The sequence below is a fragment of the Labeo rohita genome, chromosome 14 (assembly GCF_022985175.1).
Source record: "Labeo rohita strain BAU-BD-2019 chromosome 14, IGBB_LRoh.1.0, whole genome shotgun sequence".
In the NCBI taxonomy this organism is placed as follows: domain Eukaryota; kingdom Metazoa; phylum Chordata; class Actinopteri; order Cypriniformes; family Cyprinidae; genus Labeo; species Labeo rohita.
In genome coordinates this window covers 9,359,276-9,385,682 of record NC_066882.1, presented here as the reverse complement: position 1 = coordinate 9,385,682, position 26,407 = coordinate 9,359,276, and the positions used below count along the sequence as shown (strand labels likewise).

At 33.4% G+C, this 26,407-nt stretch overlaps 5 protein-coding genes and 1 non-coding gene across 8 annotated transcripts; 4 read left to right on the top strand and 2 right to left on the bottom strand.

The window, feature by feature from the left end:
- Window positions 1-2,272: 2,272 nt before the first annotated feature.
- On the top strand, window positions 2,273-5,826 carry nkap (NFKB activating protein). Its single transcript, XM_051128359.1, has 8 exons — window positions 2,273-2,945; window positions 3,810-3,890; window positions 4,059-4,123; window positions 4,209-4,307; window positions 4,382-4,421; window positions 4,508-4,696; window positions 4,802-4,951; window positions 5,351-5,826. The coding sequence occupies exons 1-8, from the start codon at window positions 2,620-2,622 to the stop codon at window positions 5,523-5,525; spliced, it is 1,125 nt and encodes a 374-aa protein (XP_050984316.1). The 5' UTR covers window positions 2,273-2,619; the 3' UTR covers window positions 5,526-5,826.
- A 1,773-nt stretch (window positions 5,827-7,599) lies between these two features.
- ndufa1 (NADH:ubiquinone oxidoreductase subunit A1) lies at window positions 7,600-8,295 on the bottom strand. The gene is made up of 3 exons (XM_051127825.1): window positions 8,043-8,295; window positions 7,778-7,867; window positions 7,600-7,689 (listed from the first exon to the last, which is right to left on the bottom strand). Exons 1-3 carry the CDS (start codon window positions 8,142-8,144, stop codon window positions 7,669-7,671), a joined length of 213 nt encoding a protein of 70 aa, XP_050983782.1. The 5' UTR covers window positions 8,145-8,295; the 3' UTR covers window positions 7,600-7,668.
- A 491-nt stretch (window positions 8,296-8,786) lies between these two features.
- On the top strand, window positions 8,787-15,815 carry upf3b (UPF3B regulator of nonsense mediated mRNA decay). Its single transcript, XM_051128209.1, has 10 exons — window positions 8,787-9,011; window positions 9,756-9,862; window positions 9,958-10,064; window positions 10,178-10,276; window positions 11,297-11,407; window positions 11,501-11,544; window positions 11,680-11,871; window positions 12,417-12,571; window positions 12,687-13,005; window positions 14,821-15,815. The coding sequence occupies exons 1-10, from the start codon at window positions 8,898-8,900 to the stop codon at window positions 14,962-14,964; spliced, it is 1,392 nt and encodes a 463-aa protein (XP_050984166.1). The 5' UTR covers window positions 8,787-8,897; the 3' UTR covers window positions 14,965-15,815.
- Window positions 15,816-20,376: 4,561 nt separating this feature from the next.
- Window positions 20,377-21,605, top strand: rpl39 (ribosomal protein L39). Its single transcript, XM_051128036.1, has 3 exons — window positions 20,377-20,521; window positions 20,739-20,842; window positions 21,388-21,605. The coding sequence occupies exons 1-3, from the start codon at window positions 20,519-20,521 to the stop codon at window positions 21,434-21,436; spliced, it is 156 nt and encodes a 51-aa protein (XP_050983993.1). The 5' UTR covers window positions 20,377-20,518; the 3' UTR covers window positions 21,437-21,605.
- Window positions 20,958-21,093, top strand: LOC127176690 (small nucleolar RNA SNORA69). Its single transcript, XR_007829139.1, has one exon. It is a non-coding gene; the product is annotated as a small nucleolar RNA SNORA69 (small nucleolar RNA).
- On the bottom strand, window positions 21,454-25,008 carry sowahd (sosondowah ankyrin repeat domain family d). 3 transcript variants are annotated; one of them, XM_051128033.1, is made up of 3 exons: window positions 24,710-25,002; window positions 23,175-24,365; window positions 21,454-21,684 (listed from the first exon to the last, which is right to left on the bottom strand). In XM_051128033.1, the coding sequence occupies exon 2, from the start codon at window positions 24,248-24,250 to the stop codon at window positions 23,201-23,203; it is 1,050 nt and encodes a 349-aa protein (XP_050983990.1). In that variant the 5' UTR covers window positions 24,251-24,365; window positions 24,710-25,002; the 3' UTR covers window positions 21,454-21,684; window positions 23,175-23,200. The 3 variants fall into 3 exon arrangements, with proteins under 3 accessions (XP_050983990.1, XP_050983991.1, XP_050983992.1); XM_051128034.1 differs by lacking the exon at window positions 21,454-21,684 and adding an exon at window positions 22,024-22,047; XM_051128035.1 differs by lacking the exon at window positions 21,454-21,684 and having other exon boundaries at window positions 22,842-24,365; window positions 24,865-25,008.
- Between the last annotated feature and the right edge of the window lie 1,399 nt (window positions 25,009-26,407).

The window sequence follows — 26,407 nt, the reverse complement described above, 5'->3', positions numbered from 1 at the left end:
TTGCTAAGAACTTCATTTGGACAACTTTAAAGGCGATTTTCTCAATTCTTTGCACCCTGATCCAGATTCTCAAATAGTTGTACTGTATCTCTGCCAAATATTGTCCTATCCTAACACACCATACATCAATGGAAAGCTTATTTCAGCTTTCAGATGGATGATGATTTTTTTTAATCCAAAAATTGACCTTTATGACTGGTTTTTTGGTCCAGGTTTACAAATGGGCCATTCTACAGAACTGGTTCAAAGTCAGAGTTGGAAATGTCTTTTTGCACAAATTTTGTATGTATGCAAATCGTATAATATCCGAGGTACACATTTCTAGTAATTGTGCAGTTAATTCTTATATTGTTTTTTCAGAAAGTGTTGGAATATTTGTCCTCTCCCCAAATTTGTCACTACTGAAACACAGTAATATATAATTTAATAAGAATGGTTATATTGACCTATTAAGATTTTTGTTTACACATAACTTGTAAATATATTTTTTGCTATTTTATTAAAAAGTTTTCACATGTAAATCAACTAATTACAATTTTAACAATCTTTCAAGTCCCATTTATAAGATTTGTTGTATTCTGAATCCAAATTTTCATGTAAAAGGCATAAAGTTAATCACACTGATTTCAAAGTTAAATATTCATTAGTTTGAATATGCATTGAACCAAACACTGTCATAACATGTTAGTTGATAATTCAATATACTTTACTGTTGATAAAGCATCCCATGGTTCAATAGTGACAGCACATTTTCGGTAGTGACAGTAATGATTTGGTAGCGACCACATCAAATTACAGAATTTTAACTCACATACTGAAACACTACTAAAACATACTAAAATACAAGAAATTGCATAATTATACTAAAATTGTGCTTATTTCCTCCAAATAAAGTGTGTTCCCTTTTGTCACTACCAAATGTGACAGTGGTAGTGACAGTTTTAGATATTTTTAAGCCCAGCATAAACATGCTAATCAGCACATGGCTACCTAGCACAGTTCTGAACAGCTGTATACACATAAAAACTAAATTTTATGGAATAACACAGAATAAAACTAATGACCGTTTCAGTAGTGACAATTTTAGATAATTTTGAAGCTATAGCTTAAAGATGCTAATTAGCACACGGTTAACTAGCACAGTTCTTAACAGTTGTACACATATAAAAACTATGTAGTGGAATAACTCCCAAAAAAGTGTGCTTAATTGCAGAAAAAAAAGGTGTTTGGTAGTGACATTCCTTGAAGTTACACACAGATTTCTCAGACTTTTGAACATATTTACCTCAAAATGATGGGGCCTATCCACTCGCACCTTGTAGCTATGAGAGAGAGTGACACATGAATATTTCCTGATCATAAATGTAGGAGTGTAGATAAAATTGAGTCTCAGCCAATGGACTAAAACATACACTCTTTCAGTAGTAAAATTAAAATGCGGGACTTTTTTTACATAAAGTTTACAAGTAAAATATAATATAAATATTTTTTGGATCTTCACTTTTTTTTAAAAATCACAAAGATATATATAAAAAAGAAACAATAGGATTAAATGCAAGAATTATTTCAATGTCATTTTCATAAGTTGAAATTTAGGAGTTAAGGTTTTGGACAGCCACTTCCCAATTGAAAGTATAAATCATGACATTATATATATTAAGCTTACTGATATTTTAAAAATTAATGTGGGTTTCAATAGATAATAGACGGAGTGTAGTAAACATGAAAGATTTGAATACTTAAATGCTTTTTAAATGTGTTTTTCGATCGTGACATCAGTTTGCACCAATTCTGTAAAAAGCTTCATATACATCTCAGTAATTACAAGTCCAAATTACAAAAATGTGTATTCTCTCTAGCCATGATTTTGTGTTGATTCACCTTTTGTGAATCCTGTTTTCAAACTAAAATTCCCAGTAAACACAATAATACATTAGAAATACATTCAGACACTTATTGGGCAAGCTGTCAGGTGCATAAAAAGAAACAATAAATGCAATTTTGTTATATGATTATTCATGAATGAAAACTTTTATCACACATAGCAAAGCTTCATCCTGTCATATAACCTTATTTGGTAACCCAGATATGTCTGTCATAGACTCTTTATACCTAAAACTAAATATTAAATCATCATGCATTTTCCATATTCAAAAAGCAGCCCATAAAAGAATGGAGTGCCATTTTGGTGGCCAAAAAAAAAACTATTAAAAATGTGCCTTCCAGATCTCCAGGGGGCGATATTGCGCGTCTCGCTGCACAATTCTTTACAATAGAAGAATTATCGTAACGGAAACGTAAACACAAACAGGCACAAGTCGGAGTTCAACGACGCGAGCGCACATTTAGGTTTCATGAGCCGTGTTTAAGTTGTTTACAGGACTCGTGGTGAGTCTTAACTCCACTGTGATTTGTATAAATTAACACTGTTGTCTCAGTAGCTAAACAAATCAGAATCGCAACTGGCTAAAAAAAACATTATCTTGCTAGCTTTGCTAGTTCTTGGTGAACTGCGACATGACCAGCAAAATGTGAATAACAGGCCGCTTTATGACTAAATTAATTTCTAAATAAAAGACTACCCAGTCGTCATTAAAGCTAATAATACAGTTTATAGTAATGCCCGAGTTGGACGTAAAATATTCAGGCGCTGTGAGCCCGAAGAGACGCCGACACAGCCGCTCCAGCAGCCGCTCACCGGACCGAGGGGTCAAGAACCACAGATACGACCATGAAGACGACCACAAGTCGCGACACAACGACAAAGAGAGGAACAGAAATCGGTTCCGAGTCGGGGATTCTCGCAGTCGCTCCAGGTCGAGGGAAAGACATCGGTCAAACTGGTCAGATCAGAGAGACAGAGATCACGGCTTTGGATCAAGATCCGATTACTATGAGAAGAGAGATGATGCCCAACGACAGAGACAAGACGCCTTCATCGCGAGGTCAGACACACTTAAGTGTTAAAGACGTCTCCTCTGCTCACCAAGCTTGCATTTATTTGATCCAAAATACAGCAAAACTGTAACATTTTGATTTAAAATGTAACTTATTCCTATGATTTCAAAGGTGAATTTTTAGCATCATTACACCAGTCACATGATCCTTCAGAAACCATTCTAATATTCTGATTTGCTGCTGAAAAACATTTATTATTATTATGTTGAAAACAGCTGAGTGGAATTTTTCCAGGTTTCTTTGCTGAATAGAAAGATGCAAAGATCAGCTTTTTCAGATCTGAAATAGAAACCTTTTGTAACATTATGAATGTCTTAATCATCACTTTTATCAGTTTAAAGCATCCTTGCTATATACCGAGTGCAAGCTTTTAAGTGGTATAGTGTGTAATGATACAAAAGCTTTTTATTTCAGATAAATGCTGATCTTTGGATCTTTCTATTTATCAAATAATCCTGACAAAATGCACTCAAGTGTTCTAAATATTCATAATAATAAATGTTTCTTAAACAGGAAATCAGCATATTAGAATGATTTATGAAAGATTATGTGACACTGAAGACTGGAGTAATGATGCTGAAAATTTAGCTTTGATCACAGGAATAAATTACATTTTAAAATATATTCAAATAGAAAGAAGTTGTTTTAAATGGTAAAAATATTTCAAAATTGTTCCTTGTTTTTACTGAACTTTGGAGCAAATGCAGGCTTGGTTAGCAGTAGAGACTTATTTAAAAAACATTAAAAATCTTACTGTTCAAAAACTTTTGACTGATAGTGTAAGTATGATGAAGTAAGTGAGTTTATAAGTGAATATTAAATTAATTTGTTTTCTGCTTTTCTCTTTCCAGGCGTCTGCAGGAACGTGAGAGAATTGGTGAACTGGGATGTCCTGAGGTCTGGGGATATTCTCCAAGAGTCAGAGAACCTGAGTGAGTACATATTAAATATCATATCTATCATTTCCAATGTCTATTGTTATCTGTTTTATAAAGTATAAAATTGCCTAATGATACATTCTTGAAAACAGTTTATGTACAGTAATATATTCATCATATATGCCATGTGCTTAAAGGCTTTCATCTAATATCTTGTAATAGCTCAGATGAACACACTCCTGTAGAAGAGGATGTGAAGAACAGCAGCTCTGATTCAAGTTCACAGGGTAAATGATTCACACAATGTGCTTTTTTATTACTGCATGTTTACCAAATGAACTATAATCTAAATGGCTAATATCTTGTCTACAGAGGAAAAGAAGAAAAAGAAAAAGAAGAAGAAGAAGAAATCAAAGAAGAGGAAGAACAGGAAGCACTCAGAGGACAGCGAGTCAGAAAGTGATTCTGAAGGTTGGTGGCAATTTTTTGTGTTATATAACATACACCTATATGTAATATTATATAAACACTTGCTTGTCTTGCAGAAGAGATGAAAAAGAAGAAAAGAAAGAAGAAAAGTAAAAAGTAAGAATCTTGTTTTCATATGTACTCAATATAGAATGAGCAAAGCTTGAACTGTTTTATACAATAACGTGAGTTTGTCTTCACAGGAAGAAATCAAAGAAGAAGAAGGCGAAGAAGAATCACAAGGAGTCCAGTAGCTCCAGCAGTGAACATTCAGAGGAAGAAGAAGAGGATGTCAATGAAATCTCATGGGTGGAGAAAACTGGTGTTGGAGAGCATGTTGTTGGACCTGAAGCTCCTCTCACTCACCTGTCCCAAGATGACAAACCTTTAGAGTAAGTAAATGATTCTTCCTCCACTCTGTTATTATGTTAGGTTATTTTAAATTCTGTCTCTGGTACTGAATGTTACAGCTTTGTGCCCTGTCTTGTTTCCCATAGTTTTGGCCACGCTTTGCTACCAGGTGAAGGTGCGGCCATGGCAGAGTTTGTCAAAGCAGGAAAACGTATTCCAAGAAGAGGTGAAATCGGTTTGACTAGTGAGGAGATTGCAGAGTATGAGAAATGTGGTTATGTCATGAGTGGAAGCAGGTATGAAGCTTTTGTACTATACATTCATGCACAGACACTACTGTTCTAGTTCAGAGTTTTTGGATGCATTAAATTGATCAATAGGATAAATAAATGCATAATGTTACATATAGTTTCTATTTAAAAAAATGCTGTTCTTTTGTTCTTTTTGTTAATCAAAAAATCAATAAAAATGTCAGACAACACAGTTGTTCTTCAACATTGATAATGTTTCTTGATCATCAAATCATCATATTATGATTTTGTATGATGCTGAAAATTAAGCTTGCCAAAGGATTAGATTACATTTCAAAACAGGAAACTAATAAATTGTAATAAAATTTCACGAAACTGTAGACGAAACTGTTGTAGTTGGAGTATCATGGATGTTTTTATATATTTTTTTCCTTATGCCCTCAGACATCGACGTATGGAGGCTGTGCGTCTGAGAAAGGAAAACCAGATCTACAGTGCTGACGAGAAGAGAGCTCTTGCTTCCTTTAATCAAGAGGAAAGGAGAAAGAGGGAGAGCAAAATCCTTTCTAGCTTCAGGGAAATGGTGTACAGAAAAACTAAAGGCAAAGATGGGAAGTAGACTGTCCTGCAGAATTACTTTTTTTTTTTTTTCTTCAGTTTGGATGTCATTATTTTTCTTTTTTGAAAGGAAAAGACATAAAATGTGATTAAGTCACAGATTTTACTTAAATGTGTTCATTTTTGTCTGCTTGCGCAATCTCCTGTACAGTACACGGTGAGAGGCCTGTGAACTAAAATTGATATGTACGTTTCTTTTACTACAAACAAATAAATAAACTGATCAATAGAGCTCAAACCATTAACCACTGCAATACCCTTCATGTAATGTATGTTGCATCTGAATAAAAATGGTCATGTGATGCATTGTCATGCTGGAGCTTTTATTAAAGATGAGAATTTGCCACTTTATTAAGTAATAATCCTGTGTTAACCTTGTGAGGTTAGTTAAAACTATAGTCTTTGTTTTTTAACGTATATGACCCTGGTCTACAAAACCAGTCATAAGGGTATTTTTTATTTTTAAATTAACGGTTATACATCATGAATAAATAAGATTTCCATTCATGTATGGTTTGTTAGAATAGGATGACATTTGGTCAAGATACAGTTATTTTAAAATCTGGAGTCTGAGGGTGCAAAAAAATCAAAATATTGAAAAAAACACCTTTAAAGTTGTCCAAATTAAATTCTTAGCAATGCATATCACTAATCAAAAATTAGGTTTTGATAAATGTTCGGTAGAAAATTGAATATTCATTTGCTATTCTTAAGAACTAGTTAATTTAAATAGAGTATATGCATTTCCATTAGAAAGTATTAAAAGCATATAGACACTTAACATGCCAAAATATCAAGTAACGCTTTAAAAATAATGGATTTTTACATTTACAGCTGTAAAAAGAACATTAATAATCTTATTGCACTTACAAAAAGCAAAATCTACACAAATTTACAATTCACATTCACGCCTGGAAATCATAATTTTATGACAGTATGAGCCGCGAAGACTGCTATAAGCATTATGGTTTGGAAAAGAATATGTCATGTCTGCATGCTTGCTTCTTAATCATCTCAATTTTCTCCACGGGACATCTAAGTGGATGTAAAAAGTGCACAAGATTTTCTTTACAATATAAGAGTGTAACTACTTTAATACAATTTGTATGCTTATTGCATTGCATTACCACATACTGTGTCTACTGACACTCCATCTAAAGTTGCCAAAGAATTCTGTGGAGCCTCTATATTACATAAACATATTACATCCTATTTATGCACTTAAATTGATCGATTGGAATTATTTTAAGTGCTTTGCACATTTTGTACTGTAGACTCTAGTATATAATGTGTATTATGTATAATGTATGTACATGCATTGTTCTTGGCTCTGTAAAGTCTGCAGGGATTGGATTATGCACTCTATATTTTAGCCAATCATTACACTTGAGTACATGGTGAAGTGCCAAAGTGATATGATTAAACGTTTTACTCTGCCAACTAAATTTTGGGATCAAAATTAGGCTCAAGTACTGTTAAATAAAACCTCAGTTAAGTGGGTTAAGAAATTATGAACCTAATGGGAGTTTTCAAAACGAGGCCATACGGGCAGCACTGAATGTAAACAATGCCACTGAACCAAACGAAACTCACATATTTAGCTGATTATTGTGCTGAAAATGGTCAACTATTGTCATTTTTGGGCTGTATTAAACATCTGGAGCACTATAGACTGCCAAAAGCAGTTTCCAATCAGGAATGTGAAATATTAGGCTATCATCTTCATTAATAGTGCTTCTACGTATCTTACCACGTATTAACTATAGTTTGTCAAAATATTGTGCCCTTTTGTGCTTACTAAGTCCTTCTCTATAAGATTTAGCAGCTTCCACACATTTTTCCCGTGGTTTAGACAGCATAAATTAGCAGAACAACCCTGCAATCCATGCTGTTATTTACATACGACTATCGCCAATATGGTCGCACATTTGGGTAACTGACCAAATTGTGATGCAAGTGCAAACCCCTCTATACAGTAAACTATGCAAACAAATCACATTCAATGTATATTTAAAGCAGAATAACAGCTCTATAAAAATGTAAACACAAAAAAATGAAAACAGCAAGCAAAATGATAATTTAAAGATAACATTTTAATAGACGGCTGGACAAAATGTACATTTCAATTATTGCTTGGTGGCTCCTCATTTGATGTTTTCAAGCCCCTGTGAAATAAAAAAAGAAGAATATTAAAGCACCAGCTTTTCTGAGCATATTGTTTGTAATTATACGTTTTTTTATACAAGTTTTTACCTTGGCATGGTAATGTGCACCAGTTCCAGAGATTCTCTTGTCTCTCTCCATCAAATACCAGTGATAGGGAACCCGTATGATCCTCTTTTCCTGAATGCAACAGAAGTGGATTAAATGAACTTGCTATATGACAACACACAGAAACATTAGACGAATGTCAAGCTGAACAAAAGTTTGTACCTTTTATAAGACTCATTAAAGCATGTACACAATGATTGAGAGTGACAAAACATTGCTCAACATTATTATTATCATCATCACTCACCTTTCCACCGTTTGTGAACTTCTGGATTTGAGCAGTTGCGATGCCAGGAATCATCAGACAGACTGTCATAATAGCAAAACCGGGCAATATCTCATACCACATGGTTGTGGTTAAATAAGAGTGTCCAAGCACAGGAAAATTATTTCAGAGGACACGTTTTATTTAACGTTTTCCAAAAAAAAAAATCCTGCAAATCTGCCGTCTACATGGGCCAAAATGTCTGCCCTTATGACGGTCACCAAAACAACTTCCGAGATGTGTATAATTCACTTCCGCATCTGAAAACATCGCCTGCAATACTGCAGCGCCGCATTGTGGCTCTTAGTTTATGTCTTATACTAGTAAACCTACTACAGAATAAACATACTTATGGCTACTTTGTTAATAAAGACATGCGTAGCATAGAAACACATATTTAATTATTTTTGAGTTCATTTGAACGCTATAGCGTATAAAAAACAGTTAAAGAATTTTAAGAAGCACAACAATGACTAGCCTGTCCACTCTTCATGAAAATTCACGTAAGTTCAAAAAAAGAGACAAGTATTAGTTTCATAGATGTAATATTGAGTCATATATGATGTTAGAGTCATTAACAATCACTAATTATCATCTAAGTAGAGTTTTTCTCTATTAAGAGTTCATTTGACAACGATCAAGTCTCAGAGTGGAAGAGTGGACGCTCCTCGCTTTATCGAGAGACTCTGCGCCATGTGCCGCAGCCAATCAGAGACGCCTGTTGGTGCTACGGAGAAACAACTGCGGAAAGTTGGGCAGTGGAGAGATAGCAAACACGACTGATAACAGCGAGAAACATACGAAGTAAGACATCGCTGCAGAAGTTGGCGAAGGAACATGAAGGAGGACAAGGAAAACACGCGTCCCAGAGAAAAGAAAGTGGAAATAAAATGTGATGAAAACGAGAAATCAGAGAAGCCAAATAAAGAGAAGAAGGAGGCTATGACAAAGGTAGATAGTTAGCAGGCTAGCTGGCTACATTCCTGCTACAAATAGACTGTAAACACCGCAGCTAGTCGGCTTTATTTGAAATACTATGAGTTATTGTTTGCAGCTGTATTTTTGCTACAGTGTTTACATGTTATTCGGTGTTTGATTTAAGCGTTGCAGGTGAACATGACTCAACATGCCTGATACTTATAGAGTGGTTAGCAAATCCCCCTGTCAAAGTTTCCAATCACTGCGGGGATTTGTCACTTTGTTAGCATAATAATAGAGGAATCCCCTTGAAACTTTAACAGGGGGATTTTTGTGGATGCAGTACAAAGAATAATTTTTAAATGTCAGATCATTTTTCAGTCACATTATAGTATTATATACAGCAATCACAAAACAGACTTCTGAGGGTTCAAAAAATCTAAATATTGAAAAATCGCCTTTAAAGTTGTCCAGAAGTTCTTAGCCATGCATATTACTAATCAAAAATTAAGTTTTTATATATTTACGGTGGGGAAATAACAACATTTCTTCATAGTACATGATCTTTACTTAATATCCTAATGATTTTTGACATAAAAGAAAAATCAATCATTTTGACCCATATACAAATATACCTTTGCTACTCAAGGCTGGATTTGTGGTCCAGAGTCACATACATGTACAAGTGCACTATAAATATCTACTATAAATCTACTATAAAGTGTGTACAAGTAATTCCAGTGTTAATTTTGTTCTTTTTATACTATTTACTTTTAGATTGTGATCCGACGTCTCCCTCCAAGTCTGACTAAAGACGATTTGGTGGAACAACTGCAGCCTCTTCCAGAGCTGGATTACCTGGAGTTTTTCTCCAGCGATACTAGGTTTGTAGATGCAGTCTTATAAAAGGAAACAGAAGACTGAACCATAATGAACGGACGTTGTATGATAGCTGATCAAGATGTTTGTTTATTTGCAGTCTTTTCCCTCATCTGTTTGCAAGAGCCTATCTGAATTTTAAAAATCAAGACGACATAGTTCTCTTCAGAGACCGCTTTGATGGCTATGTCTTCATTGATAGTCGAGGTTTGGTTTTTACATGTCATTTTCAGCATTCACTGTTTACTTGCTAATCAGTGGTTTTAGGAGTTTAGACTGAAATGGTGAGAACTGTGTTATTTTTTTTGTCCATATTATAGGTCAGGAATATCCAGCAATTGTTGAGTTTGCACCATTCCAGAAAGTTGCTAAGAAAAGGAGCAAGAAGAAGGATGCCAAAAGTGGAACAATTGAAGATGGTGAAATATACTGTATATATATCTACACTACTAGTCAAAAGTTTTGAACAGTAAGATTTTAATGCTTTTTAAAGAAGTCTCATCTACTCACCAAGCCTGCATTTATTTGATCTAAAGTGCAGCAAAAACAGTACAACTTAGAAAACAGTTATTGTATATAGTAAAAACCTTTCAATCTAAATATATTTTAAAATGTGATTTATTCCTGTGATTTCAAAGCAGATTTTTTAGCATCATTACTCCAATCACATGATCCTTCAGAAATAATTCTAATATTCTGATTTGCTGCTTTAAAAACATTTCTTATTATTATTATGTTGAAAACAGCTGAGTATGATTTTTTTCAGATTTCTTTGATGAATAGAAAGTTCAGAAGAACAGCATTTATCTGAAATAGCAATCTTTTGAAACATTAAACATGCCTTTGTCATCACTTTTGATCAGTTTTAAGCGTCTTTGCCAAATAAAAATGATTCATTTCTATAATTTCTCCCCCCCACTCAATTTTTTTTTTACTGACTCCAAGCTTTTGAATGGTATAGTGTATAAAGTTACAAAAGGTTTTTATTTCAGATAAATGCTGATTTTTGGATCTTTCTATTCATCAAAGAATCCTGAAAAAATGTACTTAACTGTTTTAAATATTGATAATAATAACAAATGTTTCAAATCAGCATATTAGAATGATTTCTGAAGGATCATGTGACACTGAAGACTGGAGTAATGATGCTGAAAATTTAGTTTTGATCACAGGAATAAATTACATTTTAAAATATAGTCAAATAAAAAGCAGCTATTTCAATAGTAAAAATAATTCACAATATTACTGCTTTTGTGTTGAATAAATGCAGGCTTGGTGAGAAGAAGAGAATTCTTTAAAAAAAAAACTTTAAAAATCGTACTGTTCAAAAACTTTTGACTGGTAGTGTATATACATAATATATATATAAATATGTTTTTGCATTTGATTGTTTTCACTGCAAACAGTAGTTAATAATTTATTTACCTGTGTTTTATTAGATGTTGATTACAAGAAATTTTTAGAGTTCTACAATGGTGACGAGGAAAAATTTCCTTCTAACCCTGAGACTTTACTTGAGGAAATAGAGGCCAAGACAAAGGAACTCAGTTGTGAGTTTCAGCACAAAACTTCCAAACAAAAAACAATTTTAAATAGTTTTCACTTTTGATTTGAAATAATTATCTGAAATGTTCTTTCCCCAGCTAAAAAAACAACACCTCTCTTGGACTTCCTTAAAAATAAACAGGTAAAGTAAGGGTGTAATATTTACTGATTTAATTGCATACTTCATTAGCCTGACACCAGTTCTTTTAATTTCCATATATAATATGTCATACTGTATGTTGTGTGTGTTCATGCTCTCTCATCCTGTTATCTTCAGAGGATTAGAGAAGAGAAGAAAGAAGAGAGGAGACGGAGAGAACTAGAACGTAAACGCCTGCGAGATGAAGAACGGCGTAAATGGAGAGAGGAGGACAGAAGAAAAAGAAAAGAGGCTGAGAAACTGAAAAAAGGAGAAAAGGCATCTGATAAGGATAAGGACCAACTTAAAGATGACCAGCCAAAAATCAAGGTACATAACTATTTAAATATTATTGACTACCTAGATTTATTAAGTTTCATTACTAAAATTTTCATACACAGAAGTTGTCAAGTTTTCTTAAATAAATCTAAGGCTGCATTTATTTTCTCCAAAATAAACAGCAATATTGTAAAATATATTTACAGCTTCAAATAACTGTTTTCTATTTAAATATATTTTAAAATGTAATTTATTTCTGTGATGCAAATCTGGATTTTCAGGAACCATTACTCCAGTTTTCAGTGCCATATGATTCTTCAGAATTCATTATAATATGCTGATTTTGGATGATTTCTTATTATTATCAAAGTTGAAAACAGTTGTTCTGCTCGATATTTTTGTAGAAACTGTGATACCTTTTTTTCAGGATTCTTTGACAAAAAGTCCAAAAGAACAAAATTTGAGATAGAAATCTTCTGTAATATTATAAATGTTCTTACTATCACTTCTGATCAGTAAAAATGCATTCTTGTCCAATAAAAGTTGTCATTTTATATTTACTGAATGGTAATATTCAGCCTTGTTTTGTCTTTCAGCTCTTGAAAAAACCAGAGAAAGCAGATGACGGTGATACTGAGAAGCCAAAGGACAAGCCCAAGAAACAAGACCGAGAGAAACACAAGGAAGACCGACCTCCTGGAGACACAAAGAAGCGTCAGAATGGTGAACACAGAGAGGAGAAGGGTGGAAAGTATGTTGGTTGCACTCAAAACAAAAAAGATTCCCAGCTGTACTCAACACATGTTTTACTTTTCAGGTCTTTTCCTCTAATTCACTTCATGATGTCAATATGCTTTGTCATTCAGGTCAGAGGATAGCGGGCATAAACATTACAGAGATCGTGATGGAGACAGAGAGCGAGACCGGGACAGAGACAGAGAGCGAAGACAGAAAGAAAAAGAACGTATCAGGAGGCAGGATGACGACCGGAGGAAAAGGGAACGTCAGGATGGAGAAAACACCTACAAAAAGAGAGACGAGGAGGGGAAGAAAGACAAGGAGCGCGTTTGGGAGAAAAGAAAGCACGAAAACACTGGAGAATCCTCTGTTAATGCTCATTCTGAAAAGCCATCAAAGGACAACAAAAAAGAAGACAGTGCCAAAAAAGACCGTCTGAGAAATAAGGTACACTTCCGGAGCACCAACAGAGCACCAAATCAGCATATTAGAATGATTTCTGAAGGATCATGTGACACCAAAGACTGGAGTAATGGCTGCTGAAAATTCAGCTTTGCATCACAGAAGTTAACTGCGCTGCGTGATATCATTGCGCCTGCTGCATTCATAGTACAGCAGCAAAGTTCCTTTATTATTACGCCAGAATGAGAGTATAGTTCCTAGCCATATCGGACTAGAAAATCGCAACTTTTCATTTTCCGTTGGTCTTAGTACACAATGTAACTATAGAAGAGTGAAGTTTTAAATAGGAAAATTTCACTTTAAGCTGTGCTAAAAGTGCTACTGCCAGACCAGGAGATCAGCTGAATGGATTTGAAAACTGTAAAACTCAACTGTTTAACTCTAGGGAGTTGGAAAATGAGCCTATTTTCAAAAAAAGTGGCGTGTTCCTTTAATAATAAACATTTTTAAGTATAGTAAAGGGACAGTTCACCCAAAAATGAAAATTGTGTCATTAATTACTCACCCTCATGTTGTTCCAAACCTGTAAGACCTGATTTTTGGAACACAAATTAAGTCAGAAAACTCTGATTTCATCAAAAATGTCTTAATTTGTGTTCTGAAGATGAACGAAGGTCTTAAGGGTTTGGAACGACATGGGAGTGATTATTTAATGATAGAATTTTCATTTTTGGGTGAACTATCCCTTTAAGATAGAAAACTACACTACCAGTCAAAATTTTTTGAACAGTAAGATTTTTAATGTTGTGTTTTTTTTTTTTTTTTTTAAAGAAGTCTCTTCTGCTTACCAAGCCTGCATTTATTTAAGTACAGCAAAAACAGTAAAACTTAGAAATATTTTTACTATTTGAAATATTTTTACTATTTAAAATGACTGTTTTCTATTCAACAGTTATATATTTAATATATTTTAAAATGGAATTTATTCCTGTGCTTAATTCAAAGCTTAATTTTTAGCATCATTAATCCAGTCACATGATCCTTCAGAAATCATACTAATATTCTGATTTGCTGCTCAAAAACATTTATTATTATTATTATTATTATTATTATTATTATTACGTTGAAAACAGCTGAGTAGAATTTTTTTCAGGTTTCTTTGAATAGAAAGTTCAGAAGAACAGCATTTATCTGAAATAGACATCTATTGTAATATTAAAAAGGTCTTTATCATCACTTTTGATCAATTTAAAACATCCTTGCTAAATAAATGTAATAAATTCTTTCATAAAAAAATTATACTGACTCCAAGCTTTTGAACGGTATAGTGTATAATGTTACAAAAGCTTTTTATTTCAGATAAATGCTGATCTTTGGATCTTTCTATTCATCAAAGAATCCTGAAAAAATGTATATTGTTACTAATAAAAAAGTTTCTTGAATAGCAAATCAGTATATTAGAATGATTTCTAAAGTATCATGTGACACTAAAGACTGGAGTAATGATGCTGAAAATGTAGCTTTGATCACAAAAATAAATTACATTTCAAAATATATTCAAATGGAAAGCAGTTATTTTAAATAGTAAATATTTTTGTTGTACTTCGGATCAAATAAATGCAGGCTTGGTGAGCAGAAGAGACTTCTTAAACAAAACAAAAAAAACATTAAAAATCTTACTGTTCAAAAACTTTTGACTGGTAGTGTATTATGTTAAATTGTATTAATATTTCACAATATTTCGTTTTTTTTTTTACTGTGGTTTTGATTTAAAAAAAAAAAAAAAGACTTTTCAAGAAACATGTATGTCTATAACTTGTATTTCACATATTGCTTCTAATTTTTACATTTCTGCTTTAGGATCGGCCTGCAATTCAGCTGTACCAGCCCGGGGCAAGAAGCCGTAACCGGGGCGGAGGAGGAGGAACAGGAGGAGATGGACAGGCAGCGGAGAAAAGGGCTGAGCGGGAGTCCAAGAACAGTCAAGAGAAAGCCGCGGAGTGAGGAAGCAGCTCTGTGCTGGCATGACATGATGTCTCAAAAGGAGGGGCTCTGTTCTAATCAGGACAAACACCTCAAAAACATGGTGCTGCCATCAAAAGAAATCCCCCCACTTTAAAAAAACCTCTCTGTCAATGACATGAGAGCACATACCTGTTGCCCTCCAGTGCCTGAATGAGCCCCCCAAAGTTTCTGTTCATGTGCAAGGCAAGTTCTAACCGTCGGTTAGATTTGAGAAACGGGGCTTAATCATGAGAGAAGCCAAAGTGATTGGACCACGATAACTCAAAGTGACCTTACTTTTGGTACACAGCCAAATCTGTTTTACTTCACACGCTTTTCTGTTTCGTAGTTTATAAAAGGTCTGATCCAGCTTGCTCACTGTTCCGTTTTAGAAAGATCTTTCGCGCCTTACCCAGAACCTCCACTGCATTTCACTTCAGACAATCAGTAATAAGTTTGTGTTCTTTGAGCATGGATGTAGCCTGCAGCTGTTTTAAAAATCCTGCTGATCTACGATGCTTCTGTTCTGATTAGGGATTGGTCAGGTGGAAAAAGAGCCATGCTTTATAATGCTGATGCCTTGATCACTGTCAGTTGTTTTCTGCAAGTCGACTAAATTATATGCAAAAACAGATGTGGCCTTTTATAGTTTTGGAATTGAAGCATATCATACCACTCTGCAAAAAATGCAACTTCTGGTTAGCTTGGTTTAGACACTGTGCTGTCATCCGATTGTTTGTTCCATTGTAACGAATCGTTAACTCAAACACATCTTGTTTTCCTTTCATAGTTGCAGCTTTGTCAAAATGTGAAGTCCATAAAAAAACAATAAATGAACAGCCTATATGTTAGTTCTAGTGTTTCTTTTTTATTTCTGTTACATTTCTTTTGTCAAAAATGTGTTTATAGTCCATGAAACAGGATTTTATTTTTTATTTTAGAATTGATTTTTAGAGTACATTTCTTTTTGCAACTGTCAACTTACACTAAATTTATCTTTTTTACACTACCAGTCAAAAGTTTTTGAACAGTAAGAATTTTAAAGATGTCTCCTGTTCACCAAGCCTGCATTTATTTGATCCAAAGTGCAGCAAAAACTGTAAAATTTTGAAATATTTTTATTGTTTAAAATAGCTGTTTTTTTTTAAAGATATTTTAAAATGTAATTTATTCTTTTAATAAAAGCTGAATTTTCAGCATCATTACTCCAGTCTTCTGCCACATGATCCTTCAGAAATCATTCTAATATGCTGATTTGCTGTTTAAGAAACATTTTTTATGATTATTATTTTTTTATCAATGTTTTAAAACAGTTGAATACTTTTTTCAGGATTCTATGATGAATAGAAAGATCCAAAGATCAGCATTTATCTGAAATAAAAAGCTTTTTGTAACATTATACACTATGCCATTCAGAAGTTTGGAGTCAGGATTTTTTTGCAAAAGAAATTATAGAAATTACTACTTTAATTTAGCAAGGATTCTTTAATTTGATCAAAAGTGATGATAAAGATGATAAAAAAGATTTCTATTTGAGATCAATGCACTTCTGAACTTTCTATTAATCAAAGAAACCTGAAAAAAATCATACTCTCCTGTTTTCAACATAATAGTTATAATAACTGTTCTTTGAGCAGCAAATCAGAATATTAGAATAATTTTCGAAGGATCATGTGACTGGAGTAATGATGCTAAAAATTCAGCTGTGAAATCAGAGGAATAAATCACATTTTAAAATATATTCAAATAGAAAAGTTACTTTAAATTCAAATATTTAAAAATGTTACTATTTTTGCTGTACTTTAAATCAAATAAATGCAGGCTTGGTGAGCAGAAGAGACTTGTTTAAAAAAACCCATTAAAAATCAAAATACTTTTGACTGGTAGTTTACCTTAAAGTTGATAGTTTTATGGTTAATTTAGCCATTAAAAGCTTTGCACTTTTTAATGAAATGTTTCATTTTATGAAAAAAGATCATTTTAATGTTTATATTGCTGATTATTCACATAATAATTTTCAGTAATTTGTTGTTAAAATAAAATACAACAACAAAGTAATAAAAAAGAGGAAATATTTTTTCTTAAAGAGATTCATTCCCTGAACTGATGTCATTGTCCTGCTTTTTTAATTTATGTAATTAAATGTACATTATTTTAATTAATAAGCACCTTACGAGGGGTTACTATGATGTCAACATGGTTGACACATTAAATGGGACAATGTTTTTATCTATTAAAAACAAAAATGCAAAAAGTAGCTTTTATTTTGATAGTATTTTTGTAAATTTGGTAACAGAACTAGGGACAGGCCAAACATCATGGGCGTCGCTAGGCCATTTTTAGGGGGGCTATAGCAGACCGTGGTGGCGCAGAGCGAAAAACAAAGGACAAGGCCTGTGTTTATCAATAGATTATTATAATATCTGCATCTGTGCAGTTTAAATAAAGTATATAAAATATCATGAGGGAGCAAAAGGTTCCCCATAATTGTAGCCTATGTTTTCGCTGTGTTCACCCCTCATCACACCACAACGCATACTTCATAAAACGATCATGTTGCCATTTTCATTTGAAAATTAAACTTTCAATATTTTCTAGTGAATGTGGCAAAGAGGTTTGCATACTTCAGCTAAGAAAAGAGGCTTGTAAGGCAAGGCAAGGCAAGTTTATTTATATAGCACATTTCATACACAGAGGTAATTCAAAGTGCTTTACATAAAAGGAAGTAGAATAATCATAAAAACAATAGTCACAAAAAAGGAAGTAGAGCAATCATAAAAACAATGATCACAACAATAAAACAAAAAATGTAAAAAACTGATTGATATAATGATTTAAAAATGATTAAAAAATTGATTTAAAATAAATTTAAGACAGTTAAATTTAAACAGAATGTTAAACAGAAAATGATTATACATAATGCAGTCAGTTCGGACGAAGCACAGTGCTCATTCAGTAAATGCACAGCTAAACAGATGAGTTTTGAGTCTAGATTTAAATGTAGCTAATGTTTTAGCACATTTGATCTCTTCTGGAAGCTGGTTCCAACTGCGGGCAGCATAATAGCTAAAAGCGGATTCCCCTTGTTTTGTGTGAACCCTTGGTATTTCTAACTGACTCGATCCTAATGATCTGAGTGGTCTGTTATGTGACGTGTACTAGAAATGCAAACAGTAAAATTTTGTATTTGTACAGTAAACAGGTGTGTGTGAGATCAGAAGACTTGTATTTGGCTTATTCAGTAATCAAATGTTATATCTATCTATACAATACAGTGGAATATTGCAGTAAGTATAGTATACCACCCCCAGTGTTGGGGGTAACGCATTACAAGTAACGCAAGTTACGTAATAATATTACTTTTTTCAAGTAACTAGTAAAGTAACGCGTTACTTTTGAATTTCTAAGCAAATATCTGAGTTACCTTTTCAAATAAGTAACGGCAGTTACTTTTTCCCCCTTTATTGATTGACAAGTCTCCTGTTGGGAAATTGTGAGTAAACATGATGTTACTGTATTCTAGACTAAATGTGAACATGCATTAATTCATCTCACTCACAAAAAACAGATTCAGTATTCCTCAAAATGAAGAAAAACAGTGAAATGCAAACTCAAAATATGATGCAACCCTGCAAAAATTAAATATGTTAAATAAAACAAATATCCCTTATGTATTTCATCCAATTTTATTAACCAGTGTCTTCGCTGCTGACCTTTGATGATGCATACTTTAGATAAACTAACGTATGTGCTTGATTTTTTTTTTTTATAGCTGAAGAGTGATCTTCTCCTGCATAAATGTACTTTTCTTTCAGCCTGAGGTGAATTCATTTCACTTTTGGTGTAAAAGGGCTTTTACATGAGAATTGTTTTATATTAAAAACAAAGAAGCAAGTCCTGCCCAGATTTAAAAAGTAACACAAAAGTAACGTAACACATTACTTTCTCGTAATTAGTTACTTTTTCAGGGAGTAACGCAAAATTGTAATCCATTACTTTTAAAAGTAACTTTCCCCAACACTGACTACCCCTATTAGTCAAACATTTTTTATTTATTTATTTTATTATTATTTATTTTATTTTATTTTTTTTTTTGGTTATTATACCCTCATTGGGGGCTGAGCCTCCCTAAAATGAAAACCCCAGAACAGCCCCTGCAAAACATAATGAAAAATTCTCGCGTTTTGTTGATGTACAATAGAATAATGCCAGTAATAACCAGTGTTGGGAAGGTTACTTTGGAAATGTAATAGGTTACAGATTACAAGTTACTCTATTTAAAATGTAATAAGTAGTGTAACTTTTCAATTACTTTATTAAAGTAATGTAACTTATTACATTTGATTACTTTTTGATTACTTTTCTAAATTTCTAATATTTTTAACTGTTAATCATTTTGAAACATTTCAACCAGGCAGAGTTAACCTTGCAATAGTACATAATACTGATTACTTTCAGACTTTTAAAATCCTTTATCACTTGAAGTAAGATTATAACAAGTAAGGGATAATATACATCTTTATTTTGCAATAACAACTGGCTGCATTTACATTTTCCCGCTTACTACACAGATGCTTGCCACAAAAGTAAATAATTAGACACAAAACACTGATCTGAGTTAAAATATTTGAACGCAAAACTTCCATGAAGAAATCGGTTGCTAGCAAGCGGCAAGTTGACAGAATCAAGAAATTGTACACATAATATTGAATTGAGATTTAATGTTTTATTAGCTAGCCAAACGCAAAGATTTCACCAAGGAAAAGCTACCAAGCATATAGCGCCGACTTAGGTTGCACGGATGAGTTTGGGTTATTAGCTTTTACTAGTTGTTATCTGGGAATAGCATACCTTGGAATGTCATGACTGACCAATCAGAATCAGGCATTCCACAGAGCCGTGTAATAATTTAATTTAATTTAAAGCAAAGCCACCACAAATTTAGACTTAACACCTCTTATTTACTTGGTTAAATACAGATTTAAAATCATAAGAAATAGTTTAATAGCTATGATACTGGTTTTAAAATCAAATGTTTGGATAGTTATGACAGTTAACACTAAACCTAAACAAAAAACCAAAAAATAAAGTATATGCATAAACCAAAATACGAAATAAAACAGTTATTGAATAAACGTGTCCTAAACTCCTGAAACACTGGTGTCTCATTTTAGAGCAGTCAGTGTGTGGGTGAAAAAATTCAGAAGTAACCCCCTTTGTAATCATTAACATTTTCAATAGTAACTGTAATTTAATTACACATTTTTTCTCAGTAACTGTAACTAATTACAATTACATTTATTTTGTAATTAAATTACATAACTGCGTTACATGTAACTAGTTAGTCCCCAACACTGGTAATAACACATCAAAATGCTAAATATAATATTCAAAAAGCGAAATATTCGCAGTTGCATGTGATCCGTGGAGCCACTGTGTGTCGCTGTGACGTGGCAGAGTGGCGCAGTTCGTGACTCGGATATAGTGCTTGCGTTTCCCATGGTTCCTTCTCTTCGACTACCGCCATAGTGGTGAACGGATAGCGATCTCCGAAATGGTAAGTGAAAATCTCAAAACATCCATAAACGAGAAGTCGTTCTTCTGTACATCTCTTCATTTTTGTATATCAGTTGAAGTTCTTAAGCGGTGGGATTTCATATTTGACAGATTAACGTTCGATGAGTAGTAAAATCATAGCTCGTATTTACCCGGTGTAGTAACAAACTTCAGCCATTGCAGACTGTCTGAAGGCGTGCTTTACGTTTGTGTTTCAGGCGTCACACAAGACCTTCAGAATCAAACGCTTCCTCGCCAAGAAGCAGAAGCAGAACAGGCCGATCCCACAGTGGATTAGGATGAAAACTGGCAACAAGATCAGGTATGTTGACACGGTTTTAGCCGCTGCAATAAACGCAGCTAAATCACACCCGCAACTACAGTATTAAAGTGCTAGTAGTCATTGTTTCTGAATCTGTAGTTTATAGTAGTCAATGAAAGCAGGACGCAATTGCAGTGCTAACTTTTGTGGTAGTACTGTCATTATACCTGCTGAGAGCATCATCCTGCTTTGGAGCTATGAGAGCGGTCATCTTTTATATGACATGTGAATGCTCTGTTGCGGAGACACTTAATAGAATTGTAATTGTGCTTTTTTACATTGAGGATGAGCAAATTAATGCTTATTCGTACTTTGATTTGCTGTTCTAATGTTAACAATTCACTGGAGTGATATGTGGTGTTTATTACACTGGCATTGACATGCTTTATGGATTTTGTAGTTTCAAACCCTCCTATTCATGACTTTTCTAGCTGTATTGTTTGTAGTTGAGCAGTGCAGTTTACTACAGTAGTAGGAATTGATTGTAATTGATTTTAATGGGTGTACGCCTCTGTGATGCATTATCTTGGCAAATCTCTTTGCAGGTACAACTCCAAGAGGAGACACTGGAGAAGGACCAAGCTGGGCTTGTAAACGCGGTTTACTTCAGCTTCCCCCCCCCCTCCGTCTGTTCTTTGCCAGGACCACCAACTCGTCCGGAGCTGGAGAGAAGCCATGCTATCTGGGACAGCAGTGTCTCTTTTGTACAGATATTCTGGTTATGTCCTTGCTGAACAATAAAAGATTTGTCATCGAACCAGAAGTATTCGTATACTCCTCTTTTGTGAAAATGGCAAATGTCAGAGTTGACATTTTCCAGTGGCTGGATTTGCAACAGATGGCTGTTGTGCACAAAAAAAACAGAAGTTGTAATAAACATGTTCTTTGGCTTTCACTGAGCTTTTACACTCCTCCTCATGAAGGATAACGTGTTTTATCTATCTATTCTAGACTTATATTTTTCAATGTATTTGTGTTTATGCAATTTTTTTGGGTCTTAATTAACTCACAAAATAAGGCCCAAAAAGGTGTTATTTTTGAGCAGAAAATTCTAAATTAATAGTTAAAGATTCTTTTTCCAATACAAATATCGATGGATTTTTCATGGATATGAAAAACACTTTTCTGTATTTCCTCTTTTTCAGATAATGACTTTTGCTTCTCAAGTAAATGTATCTTGCTTTAAGAATCTTTAGATATTTAGTCTGGAAAAAGAAAAAAAAAAAAAAAAGCATCACTCTTCTGTACAGTAAAAGTTATTTCCATATTGTAATGATTGGAAGCAGAAAATTTAAGCCTTACATTTTCACCACCAGTCAAAGGTTTTTGAATGGTAAGATTTTTTTGTTTGTTTGTTTTTAAAGAAATCTTGTTGGCTCACCAAGCCTGCACTTATTCGATACAAAGTACTGCAAATATTTTTACTGTTTAAAATGACTATTTTTTTATTTGAAAATATTGATGATTTCAAAGCTTAATTTTTAGCATTATTACTCCAGTCACATGATCCTTCAGAAATTATTTTAATATGCTTTTGCTGCAACATTTTCTATTATGTTGAAAACTGCTGAGTATAATTTTTTTAGGTTTCTTTAATGAATAGAAGGTTCAGAAGAACAGCATTGATCTAAAATAGAAATCTTTTGTAATATAACAAATGTCTTTATAATAACTTTTGGTCAATTTAAAGCATCCTTGCCAAATAAAAGTATTTCTTTCCCAATAAAATAGAAAAAGTACTGACTCCAAGCTTTTGAACGGTGTATAGTATATAATGTTACATAAGCTATTTAATTTAAATAATTGCTGATCTTTGTATCTTTCTATTCGTCAAAGAATCCTGAAAAAATGTTCTGAATATTGATAATAATAATAAATGTTTCTTAAACATTAGAATGATTTCTGAAGAATCATGTGACACTGAAGACTGGAGTGATGATGCTGAAAATTTAGCTTTGCATCACAGGAATAAATTGCATTTTAAAATATATCAAAACAGAAAACAGGTATTTTAAATATTAAAAATATTTCACAATATTACTGCTTTTGCTGTACTTTGGATTAAATAAATGCAGGCTTGGTGAGCGGAGGAGATGTGTTTTTAAAAAAACATTAAAAATTATGCTGTACAAAAACTTTTGACTGGTAGTGTGTGTGTGTATATATATACACTAAACATTAATGAGAAGTTCCTTGCAAATCTGTTTATTAAAATAATAAAAATTCATCATTTAATACAACACTGTTAACACGTTTAGTGGTGCCACATTATTAATCATACAAATTTTGTTGCTCATAAAGAAACAAATTTCAAGTGTATAACAATAATGACCTGAAAAGATGTTTGATGTCCACGCCTCAAATATTTTCAATCAGACCAATGTTGTATAACAGCCTCCTAAATGAAGAGAACCTCTGGCGTGAGATTCCTCCCGAACCATCCACCTCGACTCTCTTTTCTTGAGAATGTTCGTCAACAGGCTGTGCTTGACTCGCACTGTTATTGACATTCAAGTACCCAACAGAGTGTTCATCATCCCAGGCTCCCAGAAGCTCCTTCATTTCTCTCGGTGCTTTGTCCTTGAGATACTGCCATGCTCTTTTCCCACTGTAGTCCATGATGTCTATATTAGCACTGAATGCCCCAACCAAAGCCTTGACAACCATGTACTGGTTATGCATGGCAGCTACATGAAGAGGCGTCAGCCCTCCACTACCTCTCAAGTTCACATTCACTGACAGCCCCTCTTTTTCTGCATGTCTGAGGAGCTGAATCAACGTCTCGTCCTTTCCATTTTTCGCTAGCCAGTGGAGAGCCGTAAAACCACTGATAAAGTCTTTTCTGCTTAATAAACTGGAATCCTCCGCGAGAAATTCCAACATAGTGTCATAATTTCCATCCACAGCTGAAAGCATCCAAGCGTGCTCCATGGGATCCAAAGCCCAGATTGCGCCGCTGTTCAAAGTGTCTCCATACGATGCCGATGCATCCTCTTCTTCTGACGATATGTGTTTGGATGATAAAATACTTGACAATCCAGACTTATTGTTCAACAACAACTCTTTCAAATACTTCTTTCGCATAGCGGGGGTGATGGAGCCCGACGTATCAACTGATAGTCTGCGGGAGGCGCTGCTTCCCGGTTCCTCCAGCTGTTTCTGAAATCTGGATCTGCGAGAGGAGGCGCTGAGCGCAGGAGACGAAGGTCGAGCACCATGTCTTGACAATCGCTCCTCAAGATTTGCGCGGAATTGGCTTGCTATTCTGCTTTTAGGGGAATCTGAGGTTCTTACATTATTGCATGAAGCTTCTGAGTCTTTTGGTTCCTCGGAGGGCTGTGCTGCTTCTCCCACAGGGTCATTAAAATGTTCCTCAGAGCTGGTGGGTCCACTGCTCCCCTTATACATACTGCCGTATCCTCGGGAAGTTATTTACTTAGATAAGATCCAACTGAAGAAGCTTACATAAGCAGAGAAAACCATCTTCCTTGTAGTCGCTTCTTTAGGTTATAAATGTTCAAACCTGGGTGGGGAAACAAGAATATAATATGCGTAAATTAAATAAGATTTAGATTTTCTTAAATAGCCTGTATTTTTATTTAAGAGGCAAACTAAGCAGCATGACTAGTTTTCTCTTGGGGATGAACGCGCCTCTTCCTCATTTGTGTTCCTCTTTTTACTTTTGCTTTTAAAGCAAAACATTCACATTAATGGCTGTTTTACATTATCCCTATTTGTTTAGTCTTTTGCGCTTTAGTTAGGCCTTCAGTCTGATTAATGTGTCAAATTACATCTAACGTCATGCTTTTATGTTCTAGTAAAGTTTTACAACAACTGTACGTTTTAGTAATGAATGTGAAAGAATACCTGTCTCTCAGGTAAACCATCCGGTGTTCTATCACCTGTTGTCCGCACAGCGCTTCAAAAGTAGGCTGTTCTTCCCTCGTCCCTCTAATTCAAACTATGTTCAGCCAAATCATTTCCTGTGAGTTATAGGGCTTCGCAAAGCTTTTAATACTTACAGTTTCTCCTTTTTGGGAAGCAGAAAATCCTTTCTGTGAGTTAACCGAAACTATCTGAGTGTGTTTTTCCTCACAGTGGCCATTTCCGACGTCCAAACCCTCCCCTTCATAGTCTAAAGTTCAAATACCACTGACTAAATCAACACTTGTCTTCAAACCCACGACACTTGCCACTATTCATTGGCTGATGGAACCCAGAAGGAAGTTTTTTTTTTTTTTTTTTTTTTTTTTTTTTTTTTTTGCAAACTCAGTCCTGCTATATGATTTAATAGGATGGTTCACTTCCTTATTAAATGTTATGCTACATCAGTTTTCAAATAAATCACATTCTAGCTGTTAATGTCTATTCATAATATTTATAAATATCAAAATGTATGACATTTAGCATAATATGTCATGCTAATGTAAATGAGATTAGTCAAAATTATGAAAGCAGAACTTAAATACACCTCTGCTTTCTTAATGCTAAGGAAAATAATTCTTATGTTTGTGTGGACATAAAAACAGGCTTATGCATTTTTAGCTGAACTAAAATGTGTTAAAATGGGCTTTGAATATTACTATTAAAAATTTAAGTAGAACGACGTTACATATTGCGTTATAATCGAGGGCTATCAAACGATTAATCGCGATTAATCATATACAAAATAAAAGTTGTTAAAAAAAGTAAGAATATAACATTTTTTTCTTAAATATATACATGCATCTGTTTATTTATACGCTACCAGTCAAATGTTTTCGAACAGCATTATTTATTATATTTTTTAAAGTCACAAAGCCTGCATTTATTATTTAAAATGTATTTTTTATTTATTATTCATTTTTAATTTTTTATTAATTATTCATTTTTATTTATTATATATTATTATTTATTTAAAAATGTGAAATATTTTTACTATTTTAAATAACTGATTTCTATTTGAATAAATTTTAAAATGTAACTTATTCCTGTGATCAAAGCTAAATTTCATCATCATTACTCCAGTCAAATGATCCTTTTAATATGCTGATTTGCCAATCAAGAAACATTTATTTTTATTTATTTTTTATTATTATTATTTATTTAACATTTTGAAATATGTTTACTATTTTAAATAACTGATTTCTATTTGAATAAATTTTAAAATGTAACTTATTCCTGTGATCAAAGCTAAATTTCATCATCATTACTCCAGTCACATGATCCTTCTAATATGCTGATTTGCCAATCAAGAAACATTTATTTTTATAAATTCATTATTATTATTATTATTTACAACAGTTTAGTGCATTTTTTCAGCATTCTTTGATGAATAGAAAGATCAAAAGATCAGCATTTATCTGAAATAAAAAGCTTTTATTATAATTGTTTTTTTTTTTGATGACAGAAATTAATACTTTTATTTAACAACGCTGCTTTAAATTTATCAAAAGTGATGATAAAGACAAAAGATTTCTATTTCAGATAAATGCTGTTTTTCTGAACTTTCTTTTCATTAAAGAAACCTGGAAAAAACCCGTCTCAGCTGTTTTCATCATCATCATAATAATAAATGTTTTTGAG